This window comes from Salvelinus namaycush, chromosome 17, assembly GCF_016432855.1.
Source record: "Salvelinus namaycush isolate Seneca chromosome 17, SaNama_1.0, whole genome shotgun sequence".
Lineage (NCBI taxonomy): Eukaryota > Metazoa > Chordata > Actinopteri > Salmoniformes > Salmonidae > Salvelinus > Salvelinus namaycush.
In genome coordinates, this window is record NC_052323.1 from 16,053,265 (window position 1) to 16,070,982 (window position 17,718).

General features: G+C 43.7%; 1 protein-coding gene across 1 annotated transcript; it reads right to left on the reverse strand.

Annotated features, from left to right (window-relative positions):
- Positions 1 to 5,272: 5,272 nt before the first annotated feature.
- adgrg4a (adhesion G protein-coupled receptor G4a) lies at positions 5,273 to 12,785 on the reverse strand. The gene is made up of 16 exons (XM_039011750.1): positions 12,735 to 12,785; positions 12,141 to 12,166; positions 11,372 to 11,514; positions 10,888 to 11,017; positions 9,895 to 10,001; positions 9,493 to 9,697; positions 9,175 to 9,340; positions 8,363 to 8,512; positions 7,760 to 7,879; positions 7,514 to 7,666; positions 7,286 to 7,407; positions 6,621 to 6,889; positions 6,204 to 6,309; positions 5,797 to 6,083; positions 5,551 to 5,652; positions 5,273 to 5,433 (listed from the first exon to the last, which is right to left on the reverse strand). The coding sequence occupies exons 1-16, from the start codon at positions 12,783 to 12,785 to the stop codon at positions 5,273 to 5,275; spliced, it is 2,298 nt and encodes a 765-aa protein (XP_038867678.1).
- Between the last annotated feature and the right edge of the window lie 4,933 nt (positions 12,786 to 17,718).

The window sequence follows — 17,718 nt, forward strand, 5'->3', positions numbered from 1 at the left end:
CCCCTTCTTCTCCCTCTACCTTTCCCTCTTCTCTTCTCTCCTCTCCATCTCTTTTTCCTTTTTTCTGCCTATAGATCGCAAGCGACTCCCCCCCCCCCCCCCCCCCCCCCCCCCCCCCCCCCCCCCCCCCCCCCCCCCCCCCCCCCCCCCCCCCCCCCCCCCCCCCCCCCCCCCCCCCCCCCCCCCCCCCCGACTCGTTGAATTATAATCCGGTTTGCAAACAGGTTAGTCAGAAAGTGTTTTGTTTCTGAGAGGCCGTTCCAGCTGTTGCATTTCAAGGAACTGTAATCCTTCCGAGAGTGGCTGTGGAGGAGGCCGGTTTGGCAGGAAATTGTCTGATTACCAGAGGGAGCACAGCATGCATGTGTTGCAGACTCTTCTCTCTCTTCCCTGCGCACTGACACTTCATTTAATACCAATACAGGTCCTTTTTCTCCAGAACTATTCCTGAAAGAGGGAAGAATAGGTGATGAATAACTCAAAACAGACCTTTTGAAAACCAACCAAACAATCAAATGATATGAAGTTGAGAAAAAGCACTGAAGCACAGGTACTGTGAAACCTCCCTAATCTTCACAACACCAATGGATTTTGGATGGTAGATTTATCTGACAGTGATCTAGGCTACAGTTCACTATCTAATCTATGTGTAAGAGAGACGTCTTCCTCTTCCTACACATGAATAGTGATAAGGGATCTGTATTGAGGTAGCCATACCTGAGTCAGGGTTCATGGGTTCTCTGAAGACCGGGTGACCCGTCCAGCTAGGGAAAAGCTCTGGTTTGGAACCTGAGACCAAGTCTGCAGCCACCTCTGACCGGTCACTGTGGAGGAGATTGAGCAGGGAGTTGGTGTAATGCTGTCCAGTGACCCCCAGGCCCTCAGGGGACATGGCATGGGGATAGGCCATGGCAGGCAGGCCCAGACCACCATGTTGCCTGGAGGCGAAGGCCCAGGGGCTGGGGCTCTCGTCTGGGGAGTCGAGGGCAGGGGGGTGGCTGGAGCTGGACTCCTTGGTGTTGCTCAGCTGAAGGGAACCAGAGACAGGGGCAAAGTGGCCTTCAGACCAGGACGGGGTTGAGACACCCCACTGACAAGACGTTAAGTCAGACTCTGAAACAGATTGAGAAAAAGTATCTAGAATTTTATTTCATTGTGTACATTTCACATCAGTGAACACTTGTTTTCTTGTTCGGTGCACACAGCATCAGGATGATAAACTTAATTGCACAGTATGAGATATGAGTCTGCTCACCAGATTTGACAGCTTTGCGGCTCTTTTTGCCCTTCCCGCTGGGGGCCTTGTTCTTGCCGGCCTTGCCGAGGGCACGGGTGAAGTGTTGGTCCACCATGCTACCAATGTCACCCTGGAAGTAGGTGAAGATGACTCTATCGGACTGCACCTCTGTCTTTACAACTTCCTGGGGGCTACCTGAACGAACTGCCATCGCTGACTCAACTCAGATCCTGGTGGAACATAGTAGAGTACAGTGGAGGCTGCTGAGGGGAGGATGGCTCATAATAATGGCCGTAACGGATCATATGGAATGGCATCAAACACATGGAAACCATTTGTTTGATGTATTTGATACCATTCCGCTCCAGCCTTTACCAACGAGCCCGTCCTACCCGATTAAGGTGTCACCAACCTCCTGTGGTAGAGTACAGTAGTTGGAAGGTAGAGAACATTGATATTGTGAATAGCAAATCCATCTGTAGGCTAGGCTACTCATACAGCATGTGATTGTTTCATTAATTGGAATTATGCCGTTTGTAAGTCTATCATTTAGGATATGGATTTAATTTGCTTTGCTTTATCTTGGCCAGGGCGCAGTTATAAATGAGAACTTGTTCTCAACTAGCTTACCCGGTTAAATAAAGGTGAAATAAAAATGTAAATGTTATAACTCTCTCGGTTTGGATCGGATTTCCTGACTTGGATGGAGGCTGTAGCATCCAGGGGAATTAACCGATCATCTCGCCATGAAGTAGTCAAATAGTTATTTTTTTTATTTTGTTTTAATCAAAAAAAGGAAAGTCATGAGGGGCTTATTTGATTCACCAACAGTTGAAAAATCCCCGTCAACCATGTATGTATGACCATAACAGAATGGGCAGGATAAGCTTTCCAAAACGTGACTGAAATTACATATTTTAATTGCAGATATCTGTTATTTGAAAACAATGTCTGCTTGTCAATACACACATTATAGGTACAAAGTAAATCGATGCTTATTGCTGTCCACATGTTACAAGCTACATACCTTTCATCACAACTTAGTGATAAAAATCTGAGAAAAATCAACAACCATATAATATTGAATGAAAAAGTTCCTAAGTGACATAAATCAGAGAATAATAGATACACCATAAATGGTTGTGGTGAATTATAATAATCAGAGATGTATCTGCAAATATTGTTAATACCATATATTACATTGACAGTATTCTTAGATTATATCAGAAGAAAGGAATACATGACATGTACTCTTACCTGAGCAGGTGAGCTCCTCTGACCAAGGACCAAGTTCCTGGTTTGATTGATTGAAGGAACCTTTGCTGTTGTTGCCTACATGTAATTGCCAAAAATGAGTCAAAATATCATTCCTTTGACAACAGAACTGGCATTCTTCAAATGCTGCTGATATAACACAACCTTTGAAGATCGTCGTGCTCTCTCAAGTTTCCAGATTGACGGAGTAAACATCAAACTCTCCGCTTATTGGAGTCAGACAACCTGCCTCCATTCAACACATCCAGCGCTCCAGCTGTCTGCTGTGCAGTAGACGTCGGGAGGGAGGGTGTGACGCGCTATAAACTCGGTATGATGAGAATGTAACTCAACAAGTTCCTCCACACACTTGCAGCACCTTTATAAAAACATTCCTTAGTGAACTGCACTGCCAAAAACGTCTGTTCACTTTTAGAAAAGAGTTTATGGGAACACATTCTATATGGGAAGGGTTTGTCAGTTAGAAAGTTTGGAACTATCTACAGTTTGATATTGGAAGGGTTCAAATAAAATAATAGCATCGTTATAGAATGGCTATTGCTTTGTGATATTTACATTATCATACTTTCTGTGCACTGTGCAAGTAATAATCCTAATGTCAATCTAAGACAAGCATTGAATGCTCAGTATAGATGGTTTCCTACGAGCAGAATGCAGACAGCTGAGCATTTTCAGACAGTAACGTAATTGCAATAATGCAATAAATAAATATTTTATATTTGTGTCACGCCCTGACCTTAGAGATCAAATCAAATGTATTTATATAGCCCTTCTTACATCAGCTGATATCTCAAAGTGCTGTACAGAATCCCAGCCTAAAACCCCAAACAGCAAGCAATGCAGGTGTAGAAGCACGGTGGCTAGGAAAAACTCCCTAGAAAGGCCAAAACCTAGGAAGAAACCTAGAGAGGAACCAGGCTATGAGGGGTGGCCAGTCCTCTTCTGGCTGTGCCGGGTGGAGATTATAACAGAACATGGCCAAGATGTTCAAATGTTCATAAATGACCAGCATGGTCAAATAATAAAAATCACAGTAGTTGTCGAGGGTGCAGCAAGTCAGCACCTCAGGAGTAAATGTCAGTTGGCTTTTCATAGCCGATCATTAAGAGTATCTCTACCACTCCTGCGGTCTCTAGAGAGTTGAAAACAGCAGGTCTGGGACAGGTAGCACGTCCGGTGAACAGGTCAGGGTTCCATAGCCGCAGGCAGAACAGTTGAAACTGGAGCAGCAGCACGGCCAGGAGATCCTTTTAATTCTCTATTTGGTTAGGTCAGGGTGTGACTAGGGTGGGCAATCTATGTTTTCTATTTCTTTGTTGGCCTGGTATGGTTCCCAATCAGAGGCAGCTGTCTATCGTCTCTGATTGGGGATCATATTTAGGCAGCCTTTTCCCACCTGTTGTTTGTGGGATCATGTTTTTGTGTAGCTGCCTGTGAGCAGCCCAGAACTTCACGTTTCGTTTTCTTCTGTATTGTTTTTGGTGAGCTTCATATTTATTAAACATGTGGAACTCATGTTTAAGTACGCTGCGCCTTGGTCCATTCATTCAGACGAACGTGACAATTAGACTTGAAATTCTTATTTGAAACAGCTCTCTTTAGAAAACGAGAGCAGTATTCCATATTCATACAGAGAACCACAATGAAAGTCACACCCACCAATGAAGAGGTGATGCAGACATCTTTTCACTAGTCAACACAAGGACACATTGCCTTGTAACCATACAGCTGAAACAACATGAGATGTTATGCTGTCATATGCTTGACACAGATCGTCATTGTCAGATGTGTTGAACTTTCCATTGAAATGTCCCCAAGTTCACATTCGGCACCTTTTGAATGGACCACATAGCCTTGTCTTTCTGTCAAAATGCAAGTGCTATTCATAAGCTGTATTTGAGATGGAGAAATGGAGAAAAGACTGAAAATAAAAGATTCTACCCTATGCTAAACCACATTCATCAACCTTCAAGTCTTTTAGAGATGGCGGTAAACATAACGTGTTTCATTAAATGTCATGGATTGTTTCCTGTTAAAATGGTGAGAGACACAGCCCAACAGAATGCCTACATTACGAGGCTTTGAAAATATATGTTTCTATGAAGTCTAGAAAGGTTTTGAAGTGTCGTTGACTCTTTAAACTTCAAGGTTTTCATTCCTCTTCTTTATTTGCAATTTTTTTTAATTTAACATCATGGAAAGATAAACAGAAACACATTATGGAGAAGAGAAATGCAATTGACCAAATAGAATGCACGAGGTACCAACATATTGATAATTTACTACAACAATAGTCCACTTACAATACACATCATTCATAGAGTTTGTGTCATTTAATGCACAGAACAGGCTAACACTTACACCTAGATTCTGTTTATCTCCTGAGGAAGTTGAGACTGCACTGCAGAGAGACATACGACAGTGTAATTCAGAATGGACTGAACTCAGGTGTCTGTTATGATGTCCTGAGCTCAAGCTTTTCCCATTGTTTCAGGTGAAGGATGTTATAGCACATGTTGTGTAAAGTTCAGTGTCCCTGTGCTGTGAGCCATGCTAGTCCATCTAGTGGAGCTAGTCTAGGCCCCCTGGTGGAGCTAGACTAGGCCCCCTGGTGGAGCTAGGCTAGGCCCCCTGGTGGAGCTAGACTAGGCCCCCTGGTGGAGCTAGGCTAGGCCCCCTGGTGGAGCTAGGCTAGGCCCCCTGGTGGAGCTAGATTCCCTGGTGGCACTTGACTAGGCCCCATGGTGGAGCTACAGTAGACTAGGCCCCCTGTTGGTAGGGTGTGCCAGAGCTACAGCTAGCTGTAGTGGAGTCATCAGAGATCTTCCTAGAGGAGGTGTTGACAGACTTGACAGATGGAGAGCGATGCACCAGCTGGTTCTGCTTGGTCTTGCTGCCCATCGTCATGGAGCGGCTCCAATCTAAACCCGGTCAAAGGTAAAAATGAAGCAACTTCAGGAACACTCTCTATGAACCATATTTACATTTACATTTGAGTCATTTAGCAGACAAACTGCTTGGAGGTCCCTCGACTGTACCTGAGTAGTCATTGAGCCTGAATCGGCCACAGCACAGATGGATCCTCCACTGCTTCCTCACATTCTCTTTCATCAGGCAGTGGAAGACAAAGATAAAGAACCCTGAAACATAGACAGAGAGAAAAAGAGAAGCCCCATTATCTCCTATCTCTCTCTCCGCCTGCCTGCTTACTTGCCTCTCGCTCTTGCTCTCTCTTTCTTCCATACCTTCTTGTACAATAGACACCATTATATTGGTCCCCTTACCTTGCAGACTGTTGAGGACAGAGAAGAGGTAGAGCATAGGGACCCTGGCTGGTCCCCAGGTAAAGAAGGCTATTGGCCAGGTGAGACCCAATAGGAAGGTGAGACTGGCCACCGCTCTCAAATCATGCATGGCACAGTGCTTGTTTCCTGTTGTTGCAGGCTTATTGGTCTGCATGTGGCGAATTTGGACCAGAACCACAATGAACACGACCACGTTAAAAACCAGGACCAGCAGCACGAACGACACGACCGTGACGTAGAAGAAAACATTACTCTGTATCCAACAGCTGAGAAAGGGAGTGGGAGAGAGAGAGATGATTAATAACATGGATGTGATGAACTGCCACACACCCCTATCAATAACCTGTATTAGTAACACTGGTCAACTGGCCGTGCAGCACACTCACAATGGCTCAGAGCCCTGTAGAGAGTCAAGCGAGGCCTCAGATAGAACACTGCCATAGGCATCCTTCTCTATGGCCAGGACCAGGCAGACAATCACCAGAGGAATGCCTGTGTGGAGACAGAGAACTTTACCTTCATTCTATTCCCTCATCAAACATGGTCAGCTAATCTGTTAGATCAGGGCCTGTGTAAACGTTTCAAACACTGACTACAATACAAAAGCGTTGAAAAGGAAAGTAAATTACTGTCATTTACCTTGAATTGATTTATCTTTTCTTTTTTTCTTGACTCAAGGCTCTCAACACATATTTCAATGTTATTCCGATACAAGCAAATATAAAAAGATAATTGTAGTCATACAATTCTTACTCTAAAAGATTTTAATACAAGTGTCCTTATTTTGCTTCAGACTGCCTTACCCCAGCCGAGGGCGCAGAACTTGTGGATGTAGAAGGGGACATAGACGTTGAAGACCTTGACCAGAGCGAAGTACATGTGGACGGCCTCCATGCCCATCCAGGTGAATGAGGCTAACAGGAAGTAGTGCAGCGTGGCTGCCGTGCTGATGCAGAGACCGTAGCTGCCGAAGGAGGACAGCCAGGAGTCCAGCAGGAAGACTAGGTTCAGGCCCAGCAGAGCCACAGAATGGTTGATGAGGATCTTAGATGGGTAGTCGCTACGCAGCTTCCTTTGACGGAGTGGAAGAGAGAGAGAGAGAGAGAGAGAGAGAGAGAGAGAGAGAGAGAGAGAGAGAGAGAGAGAGAGAGAGAGAGAGAGAGAGAGAGAGAGATGAATGGAAAGAGGGTGAGAGAGAGAGAGAGAGAGAGAGAGAGAGAGAGAGAGAGAGAGAGAGAGAGATGAATGGAAAGAGGGTGAGAATGAGAAGAATAGTGTGAATGGCAGATGAAGCACAGGAGGAAATAAGCCAATGACACAGAGAGAAAGGAGGAGAGATGGAGAATGTGATGTGAAAGGCTACAGAAAAGTAGAGAACATAGTGTGTAGTAATATCACCAAATAGTCTGCCCTGTCTGTCCCATCCATGAATCTGCCTCCTTGACTATCTGTCCGGATGCTGACTTACTCAAAGACCACGTAGGTGAGTAGGCTGATGCCCAGGAAGATGGAGGACACACCACAGCCCAGGTAAGAGATGACCGTCAGGATCTCCTGGTCAGCCTCACTGATAGGAGTCCTGGACACATCCTGTAGGACACCACAGAGGTCAAAGGTCAATAGGAGCCTCATATCAGTCCAGATGCAGTGCACTAATGTCTTTTGTTTCCCTCAGTCGACAACAAAGATGACTCACCAGGAGCACGCCGAAATGGGTCAGGTGGTAGCATTGGCAGGTGGTCTGATAAGCGGAGGTGGTTGGAAGTGTCTCACAGCCGTTGCTGTCCCATCCACCGCTCCCATTGTTCTTCTGGAAGTCCCAGTATACACACTCCACCTTGTCGTTTTTCTGTTGGGGAAGCAAAGGGTGCAGCTTGTCAGGCTCTAAAGCAGAAACATCACTACGTTCAGTGGTAAGATGAAGCTATTTTTCATTCCTCACCTCTTTAGGCTTGAGGTGACGAAGTGTCACCACCACGGGATCCCTGAGGTTGCTGACATTGCTGTTGTTGACACTGGCAGACACCACATAACTATTCAGCGTCCAGTTGATTGCTGGGTCCTGTGAATGATCATAAAACTTTAACACTGAACTACTGTACATTTGCTGCAAGCTTTCCTTCGAAATAAGTAAACCATCCTTCATAGTTTCCTGCAGTCAAGTGACCACATCGCCCTCTAGTGGCCTCATGGGTGGAACGTTATTAATATTGTTCATCATTTCCAAAATTACTTTTAAAATGTTTTTAAAAATATATATTTCAGTTTTCTGTGATATATATTAAGTGTAATATTGGGATGCAAACTCAAAATGTAATACATTTCAACTCTATATCTGACATGGTACAGGTGTCTTCTTTTTTAAAGCCATAACCTTGTGTGTGAGGTGTATACTTTTGTTTCAAAGTAGATTTTTTAAAGACTACCAAGAAACACTCTGTGTGACCCTGATTTAGTCCACTGAAGTAAAAGGTTATTAATTAACCAAAAACCATGATGCACCTCATACGTTGTTTACGACATCAAGCCATTCTTAACCAGGTACCTTGAAAAGCTCCTGTATGCCATAGAAGTGGAACTGAACTCTCTTTTTTTTGTTTCCCTGGGGGAAGAAGTTGTGAAGGGACTGCGGAAGGGAGATGGACGCGACTGTGCCATCACAAGGCCGACTCAGGAATGTCTGGTTGACAAAGGTCTATAAAAGAAAGTGGTGTACAAATAATCAAAACGCATGTACAATAATTTATTCAAGTGGACAAATATAACTAAATTTCATCATGGAACTAAAGGTCCTTGTTCATTGCACCACAATGAAAACAATGGACATGTGTTGGAATTAACAATGTTCTTGTAAAGCAATGTCCTTGTTTCTGTAAATCGTCATAAGTTCATTACTATTTGCTGTTTCAGCACAGTTGAAATTAATGCTACAGATGTAGGATCTTAATTTGATCACCCTGTTGCAGGAGAGCTTTTCTGCAATGCAGGAAATGTAAAAACTTGTAATGTCCACATAATAATTCACATTTGCTGTTATGCAGGATTATGTATCTTTTCCTTTTTCCATATAACATCTACATGTGTCATACATTTCTCTGTTCACTTAAGGACATGTCCTCATTTAGATGGAATAAAAACAGTCCAGTTAATCATGTCATTTATTTTTGGTAAGGAAGGGCTCAGTATATCACAGGGAGCAAAAAAGAACAGAACATTTATATTGACATATTGACAGGACAGTTATTTGGTTGCACTGCTGGAGCATGGATACTGTAACTCTGAGTTGTGATACTCACTGTCTCCCAGTCAAAGCCAGAATGTGCTTGATCAGACAATAGGGTCATGTTACAATTTTACCTCTGGATCAAGGCCAGTCGAAAACGAGGAGACACCAAACGTGAGGCCCTGGAACTGCTCGGGATCTACGTTGATCATGGAGAGGGCCAGGGAAGGGACGGTCACATTTAGTGACTCCTCAGGGAAATCCATCTGGTCCCCAATGCTGTCTGTGATACCCAGAATTCTGTTGGGAACATGATGGAAAATGTGAGTGACAGATTTGTCTTAAAGAACAGCAGAGGAGGAGGAAAATACACAGGTGACATCAGAAAAAGAGGAAAAATTACATGAAATCTTGCAACCATATACCCTCTCCCCATTGCCCCTTCCCCTTACTCGTTGGCGACCGCTGACAGGTCAGAATTGGACACCAGGATGTCAGCGATGATGTTGACAATATCCCCGCCGAGCTGAGGGGTCACTGTGCTGACCCACAGAACCTCATCCAGCTTCTGGACCACGGTGGCCACCTGAGAGTCACTCAGGTCCCCCTCATCACCCAGGAGGTTCTTAATCATGTCCACCACATCTGCTGAGTTGTCTTGGAGGAAAGGACACAAAGTCCAATGTTATGTAACACACTGCACTTTGGAATATTTCAATATAATACTACTGAAAAACACAGGGGAAGAGGCTAGGGAAGAACATGCATGCCATAGCTACAGAAAAATACATAACAAATGACTGTTATTTCACCAAAACATAGTGACTGGTATTTAGACTGCACAAGGCACTTACTTGCTGTGACGGTGACTTTATCCAGATCAGAGATGGTGATTACCGGCTTGCATGCCTTCAGGTTTGGCTTAGCCCATTTGGCTTTCTCAGTCACTCCATCTAACTCACTAAAAGGAAGAAGGGGGCCAGGAGAAAAAAGAGATGAAGGTGAAATGAGCAGAAGACGAGAGGACCAGTCTTGTCTTGTTCTGATCTGTAGTCAATAACCAATTTGTTACTATTTTGCATAATTGCACACCTCTTTTTACGATGATCAAAAACAAAGATCTTGTGTATTGACATTTCAGGGAGAAGGGTGTACTGCGGAGGCATCATGGGAAACATAAGTCAAAGGGCTTTCTTTCAATTATAGGTGATGATCCTTTTCTTTCCCTTCAATGTTTACTTCCTGCAGTAAACCTTCCCCTGGTAGGCTTAATAAACATTGACATAATGTATCACTGCTTGCATAATACACGCTAGGACAATGTTTCACTCTGACACCAGAGGCGTTCCGTCCACCCAATTCAATTGAAGGAAATTTATTCTTGCTTGATTGCTCGCACTGAGTGTTCCACCAGTGTCATCTCTGTGACTGAGTGATTGTGTGCACATAGGTAAGAGCGTGTGTGACAGGGTTGCACTGTGTCTAGAAGACATTTGAAGGATCTCTTCGCTGAGCCGTCTCTATGGCAACAGGTGATTTTACCCATAGAAATATGATTTTGCCCTCTGACCGTAGTCACAGCTCTGCTATTGAACAGGTTAAAAGACATACTCTGAACCCTTAGAAAGACGTATAGCGCTAAGATGATTCAGCAAGAAACTGTTTGTTTGAATAAAGCTAACAAGATCTACCATCCCATGGAAAATAATGCACATCATTTTATTTCACAGTATCTACTATATAAACCACCATTTATGGTACTCCCACCATCATCACTACAGCCATGAGATTTTCCGACCCCAATTAACAAGCATTATTGCAAATGTAACGTTAGCTGGGCCTTTCACCATTTCCTGGAAGCCCTTGATCCACGGTTCTTCTCACAGATCATAGTTTTTGTCATCTGGACCTCTGTGATTGGCCATTTATACACGCCCCAGAAACTCTCATGGGTGTCCTTATGGCAGCTCCCAGGATCTGGAGAGGGGAAAATAGGTTAATAAGTCAGGCACGTTCCGTCCTCCTTTCTCTCTTTCCTCCTTTCCTCTCTTTCTTTCTTTCTTTCTTTCTTTCTTTCTTTCTTTCTTTCTTTCTTTCTTTCTTTCTTTCTTTCTTTCTTTCTTTCTTTCTTTCTTTCTATATTTCTTTCTATATTTCTTTCTCTCTCTCTCGCTCTTTCTTTCTTTCGTTTTCCATGCCTCCCTCCTGAAAGTATGATCTGAGAAGGTATGATTGGGGACAGCAGTTGGGTGGACACCATTCATTCACTCTAATATAGATCCGAAAATCGAATACAGATGGAGGAACGGTCAAAGGTCAGCCATACTGTACCTATATGTGAAACGTGGACATCTCTGCGGTCAACCTGGATCTCTTCATCAACATGGTTCCCAGACAGAAGGTCAGTGATGAGTGTTTGTGTGGTCGTGACGTTACTTGCATCAGCATCCTCAACCTGGAAGGTACATCTAAACCTACAGACAAAATGTGGGATGAAAACCCAAAACCAACCTGGCAACCAACCTGGGGCCGCAGGTAGCTTAGTGGTTAGAGTGTTGGGCCAGTAACCGAAAGGCTGCTGGATTGAATCCTGAGCTGACAAGATAAACATCTGTCGTTCAGCCTCTGAACAAGGCAGTTAGCCTGGTAGACTGTCATTGTAAATAAGAATTTGAAGTTAACTGACTTGCCTAGTTAAATAAAAGGTCAATTTTAAAAAACAGATTCAGTAAAAAAATGGTTACTGAAATGTCAACAGCATACTAAAACAAGTTGGGGAAAAAACAAAACACAACATGTTGGTATCAATATCTATCAAGTCTACATAACAAAATGGCAACTGTTTTTTGCCATTTAAAAAAAGATCTCTGACATTTTTATTATCTCTTACCTTTTTTATCATCTCTTACCTTTTTTATCATCTCTTACCTTTTTTATCATCTCTTAACTTTTTTTATCATCTCTTAACTTTTTTATCATCTCTTTCCATTTTTATCATCTCTTAACTTTGTTATCATCTCTTAACTTTGTTATCATCTCTTAACTTTGTTATCATCTCTTAACTTTGTTATCATCTCTTAACTTTGTTATCATCTCTTACCTTTTCTCATGTCTCAGCTCAGCAGTCTAACAGAGAAGACACCACAATGAAATATGCACTATACATCTTACTTAACCAAACACAATTCATGGCTTGTGGGCAATAAATTGTTTACTCATATTGAAAGCCATAAACCTACAGTGTGGTAATAAAGATTATGCACATTAATTTTGGCAAAAGTATAACTGGTTCCTTACTGCTGCGATTATGATTCAATGTAGTTACACCCTAAATCAATTTCCATTGTTGATACAATCATCTTTTTAAAAACAGCCTCACCATCTCCAGTTCTTGAATCTTTTTATGATCATTGACTCTACAACAAAAACACATGGAACAAGCCCCCGTTAAAAGGCACACCTCAGGGTCTTGTTTTTCTTATGCTACACAACATGTCATAATGTAGGTAATGCCAGGACTTACTTATAAGTCGAGTTTAAAATATTGATGTTTAATACGTTCATCTGGGCTTTCCCAAGCTTTCTCTGAACCTGTAACCCAGACAAAAAGACGCTGTATGGACCGTTAGGCTGAAGAGAGTGTTATTATACGTTTATCATCCTCCAGTGCCGATGCTGTTGTTGTGTTTCTTACCCACTTCTGAATGGTCTCCCCTGGGTCCTTGCCAGTTACAGTAGTTGTCATATTCAGTTTCATATTAACTCTGTAGAAGGTGGATGCAATGCCTAATAACAGCATAACAGTGGAAATGATTGTACATTTGAACAGCCTTCATCTCTCAACCTAGGTCTTACACCTATGGAAAATAAACTTATTTCAGAGTCACTGATATTTTTCTATGAAAATTTTGTAGCATTAGCAGACAGGTAATCAAATCTGTCATATTGGCTGACCTGGTTTTGTTGAGTTGAAGTCTAAAGATTCTCTGGTTGTAGACAGGCCAGTGGGATTTGCAGGCACTCCAATGGATGGTTGCTGTGTCTCTGTAGAAGTGCCAGGGTCTACAGACAAGAAAGGAACCAGCTTCTTTAGAATAGATTGGTGAAAATGTAATGGAAGCCAATTTCAGGTCAACCTTAGTGCATAGCAGTTAAGCATTTCTATTTTATGAAAGAATTGTGTCACCAGATGCAGTAGTGCTGGTTGGTGAGCCAGTAGTAGTTCTGGTTGGTGAGCCAGCAGTGGTGCTGGTTGGTGAGCCAGTAGTAGTTCTGGTTGGTGAGCCAGCAGTGGTGCTGGTTGGTGAGCCAGCAGTGGTGCTGGTTGGTGAGCCAGCAGTGGTGCTGGTTGGTGAGCCAGCAGTGGTGCTAGTTGGTGAGCCAGCAGTGGTTCTGGTTGGTGAGCCAGCAGTGGTGCTGGTTGGTGAGCCAGCAGTGGTCCTGGTTGGTGAGCCAGCAGTGGTGCTGGTTGGTGAGCCAGCAGTGGTGCTGGTTGGTGAGCCAGCAGTGGTGCTGGTTGGTGAGCCAGCAGTGGTGTTGGTGTCAGTGGGAGGAGAAGCTGTTATGTTGGGGAAAGACCCTGTGAGGAATGAGCAAGATATTACACAACGGTGTGCATAACAGCGTGCAAAAATGTGAATGTGCAATCCATTTGCATCCATGTGCATGTGTGGGCATGCTATTTGTATGTGTATATGTGAATATGTACAGTACCAGTCAAAAGTTTGGACACACCTACTCATTCAAGGGTTTTTCTTTATTTTTTTACTATTTTCTACATTGTAGAATAACAGTGAAGACATCAAAACTATGACATAACACATATGGAATCATGTAGTAACCAAAAAAGTGTTCAACAAATCAAAATATATTTTAGATTTGAGATTCTTCAAAGTTTCCACCCTTTGCCTTGATGACAGCTTTGCACACTCTTGCGCTTTCTCCCAACAAGCTTCATGAAGTAGTCACCTGGAATGCAGTTCAATTAACAGGTGTGCATTGTTAAAAGTTCATTTGTGGAATTTCTTTCTTCTTAATGCATTTGAGCCAATCAGTTGTGTTGTGACAAGGTAGGGGTGGTATACAGAAGATAGCTATATTTGGTAAAAGACCAAGTCCAAATTATCGCAAGAACAGCTCAAATAAGCAAAGAGAAATGACAGTCCATCATTACTTTAAGACATGAAGGTCAGTCAATACGGAAAATTTCAAGAACTTTGAAAGTTTCTTCAAGTGCAGTTGCAAAAACCATCAAGCTCTATGATGAAACTGGATCTCATGAGGACCACCACAGGAAAGGAAGACCCAGAGTTACCTCTGTTGCAGAGGATACGTTCATTAGAGTTACCAGCCTCAGAAATTCCAGCCCAAAGAAATACTTCAGAGAGTTCAAGTAACAGACACATCTCAGCATCAACTGTTCAGAGGACACTGGTTGAATCAGGCCTTCATGGTCGAATTGCTGCAAAGAAACCACTACAAAGGACACAAATAAGCAGAAGAGACTTGCTTGGGCCAAGAGGCATGAACAATGGACATTAGACTGGTGGAAATCTGTCTTTTGGTCTGATGAGTTCAAATTTGCGATTTTTGGTTCCAACCGCCATGTCTTTGTGAGACACAGAGTAGGTGAACGGATGATCTCTGCATGTGTGGTTCCCACTGTGAAGCATGGTGGAGGAGGTGTGATGGAGCGGGGGTGCTTTGCTGGTGACACTGTCTGTGATTTATTTAGAATTCAAGGCCCACTTAACCTGCATGGCTATCACAGCATTCTGCAGCGATTTGACATCCCATCTGGTTTGCGCTTGGTGTGACTATCATTTGTTTTTCAACAGGACAATGACCCAACACACCTCCAGGCTGTGTAAGGGCTATTTGACCAAGAAGGAGAGTGATGGAGTGCTGTATCAGATGACCTGGCCTCCACAATCACCCGACCTCAACCCAATTTAGATGGTTAGGGATGAGTTGGACCGTAGAGTGAAGGAAAATCAGCCAACAATTGCTCAGCATATGTGGGAACTGCTTCAAGACTGTTGGAAAAGCATTCCAGGTGAAGCTGGTTGAGAGAATGCCAAGAGTGTGCAAAGCTGTCATCAAGGCAAAGGGTGGCTACATTGAAGAATCTCAAATCTAAAATATATTTTGATTTGTTCAACACTTTTTTGGTTACTACATGATTCCATATGTGTTTTTCATAGTTTTGATGTCTTCACTATTATTCTATATGTATAAAATATAAAATAGTAAAAATAAAGAAAAACTCTTGAACAGCTAGGTGTGTCCAAACTTTTGACTGGTACTGTATGTGTGTGTATGTATATGCGTGTGCGTGTGCGTGTACCCACCTATGGGGCGTACACTGAGGCTGCTGGGGTCTGCAATAAGGGTGACTCGGCCAGAGTTGAAGGCTACACTCAGCTTTCCAAAGATCTCATTCTGGGCCACTCCAACATCAGTCTCAGGACTAACACTCACATAGACCAGACAGCTGACACTATAGAGCAACACAACAAGCAACACAACATCAGACTAGAAACTATAATGTCCATGATGCATCCTCATGCTGGCATACTATTGACTTTCCTGAGGAAGATTACTTATGCATTCTCCTCGTACCACTGGTCAGAAGTTGAGTTGAACTTGAGTTGAATTTTTCTTGATTCCTGGAAACAGACACATATTTATGATTTTAGTTCTAACTTGTAAGGTCTCTTAATTACAATTCTCCTACTTGTTCATGAGTTTACCTCTCCCCTCGTCTGTGACCTGACAAAAGGGTTTACGATGAAAGCCTGTCTGACAGTTTCCTGCCTGTCCTGTTGAATAACAACGTTATCTGGAGTCCTTCAGTGCTGTCCCTATCAGCACGGTGCTTCTCTGAGGATATTGCAATCCTCATTATGGAAAATCAAAATGAGGCACTGGAAAGTGACGTACCTGAGCTTTCTCTGTGTCTCGCACACTAGGATTATAGCCCACTTGACAGATCTGGCTGTGTGGGAACACAGATAACACTAGAGATTAGACGAAGGGGCATGTGTCCACACAGTGTTCATTTCAATGTTCTAGGTTGCTTCAACACACACATACACACGTCATCTATATTCACACAAGATGTGATGTATGTTAAAATAACAATTGCATCCAACCGACTGTTGAAAGTCTAGACAGTGTTGTTCTTTATGTTGGTTTCTCATATAGATATGGCTTCGCTATAGTACATGCACATACAAGCACCCACAAATATACATGCACACTTGCACACACGTACGCACATACGCATGCACATACAAAAACACCCCCCCCCATTCGAGCAATGCTGTACATTGTATTCCAATGGACAAATCCATTCAATTGACACATAAAACTACCTTGGAGATGACACAAAGATGTCACGCACAGAAATGTTCCCAGGAAATATGGTCCCCAGCTGATGGAAAATGACAAAAGAGACAAATAGGGTTCATATTCAACTGGGATTGAATATCATGGCACCTTTATGAAATGGAAAAAGCAATCCTTTATCACATTCTTCTTACCCATTTGCGTATGATGTCCTCTGGGGAATTGACAGACTTGTCAAGAGGGTGCCGTTGTGCTATGACGACCTTCATTTTAATTTTGAACATTGACCATGCTGAGAAAGGTGACCGAGACAATCCAACCGGAGAAGACAGGGCATTAACCAGATATTCCATTATAGAAATCACATACAGATGTTCCCTCACATTACCTACAGATGTTCCCTCACACATTATATCAAGAGGATGAAATCTCCCTACTTACTCAAAGAATACATATTTTGTCACAATCCTTTTTACCCCTTTACTGTACATTTGTTCAGTGGGGCCCTTTGAATAGAATAGAATGGTGCCCAGGGCTGCCTTTCTCAATAGGACTCAAAATAGAATACAGTAGAAGACAATAAGTACGGAAGCTAACCACACTGGAGGCTAGTGTCATCTTCAGGTAGGCAGCTCTGGTAGTCCCAGTCGCGGGTGTCCCAGCTCACCACGTTCCCATCGGCACAGCTATGGGCCCTCACCTCCTCAGCCGTCTGCTCCCGCCCCCACATCCTGAACAGGCTGATGTCCCCCAGAAAGTTCTTCCCATCCTCAAACTCCATCACCCCATCTACTATGTTATGGGACACCCCCAGGGTCAGGGTGCCATTGTAGGCCAGTTGCCGGGGCAGGCTAGCGTTAACGTGGGCGTCCAGGCGACTGCTCCCGTTGATGTAGAGCCTGAGCCTCTCTGAGTTGCTGGACCAGGTGAGGCAGATGTTTTGCCAGTGTTCCAGGGGCAGGTTCTCTGGTACCGACCACTCCTGCCCAAACAGCCATGCCACCAGGAGCCCTACCCGGCCTGCAAGCCCCAGCTCTACCTGCCTCTCGCCAGGAGCCTTGTACACAAAGCCGGTCCACTCAGGCGTCACGATCTTCTGGCACAGGTGCACACACACACTGAGTTCTTCCAGGGGGGGCATTACACACTCCTTACCCAGCTGCCACATACATGGACGGCCCAAGAACACCGCCTTCCTACCCCACAGGCTGGGGCTCGGAGAGCCTGGCACAAACACAGAACCAACGTCACACACTGACATTGGACATTTTGGGGACAATTGGACAAAACCTCCTCTAGTGGAGTTCAGTCTTCAGCCATAATGCATT

Excerpts from the sequence above, each read along its gene's own strand:
- adgrg4a (XM_039011750.1), bottom strand. The coding sequence starts at position 12,785 with ATGACAACTACTGTAACTGGCAAGGACCCAGGGGAGACCATTCAGAAG. Across the intron at positions 11,018-11,371 it reads TGTCCACGTTTCACATATAG|ATCCTGGGAGCTGCCATAAG; the intron begins GTACAGTATGGC and ends TCCCCTCTCCAG. Across the intron at positions 6,310-6,620 it reads GTTCTGCGCCCTCGGCTGGG|GCATTCCTCTGGTGATTGTC; the intron begins GTAAGGCAGTCT and ends GTCTCCACACAG.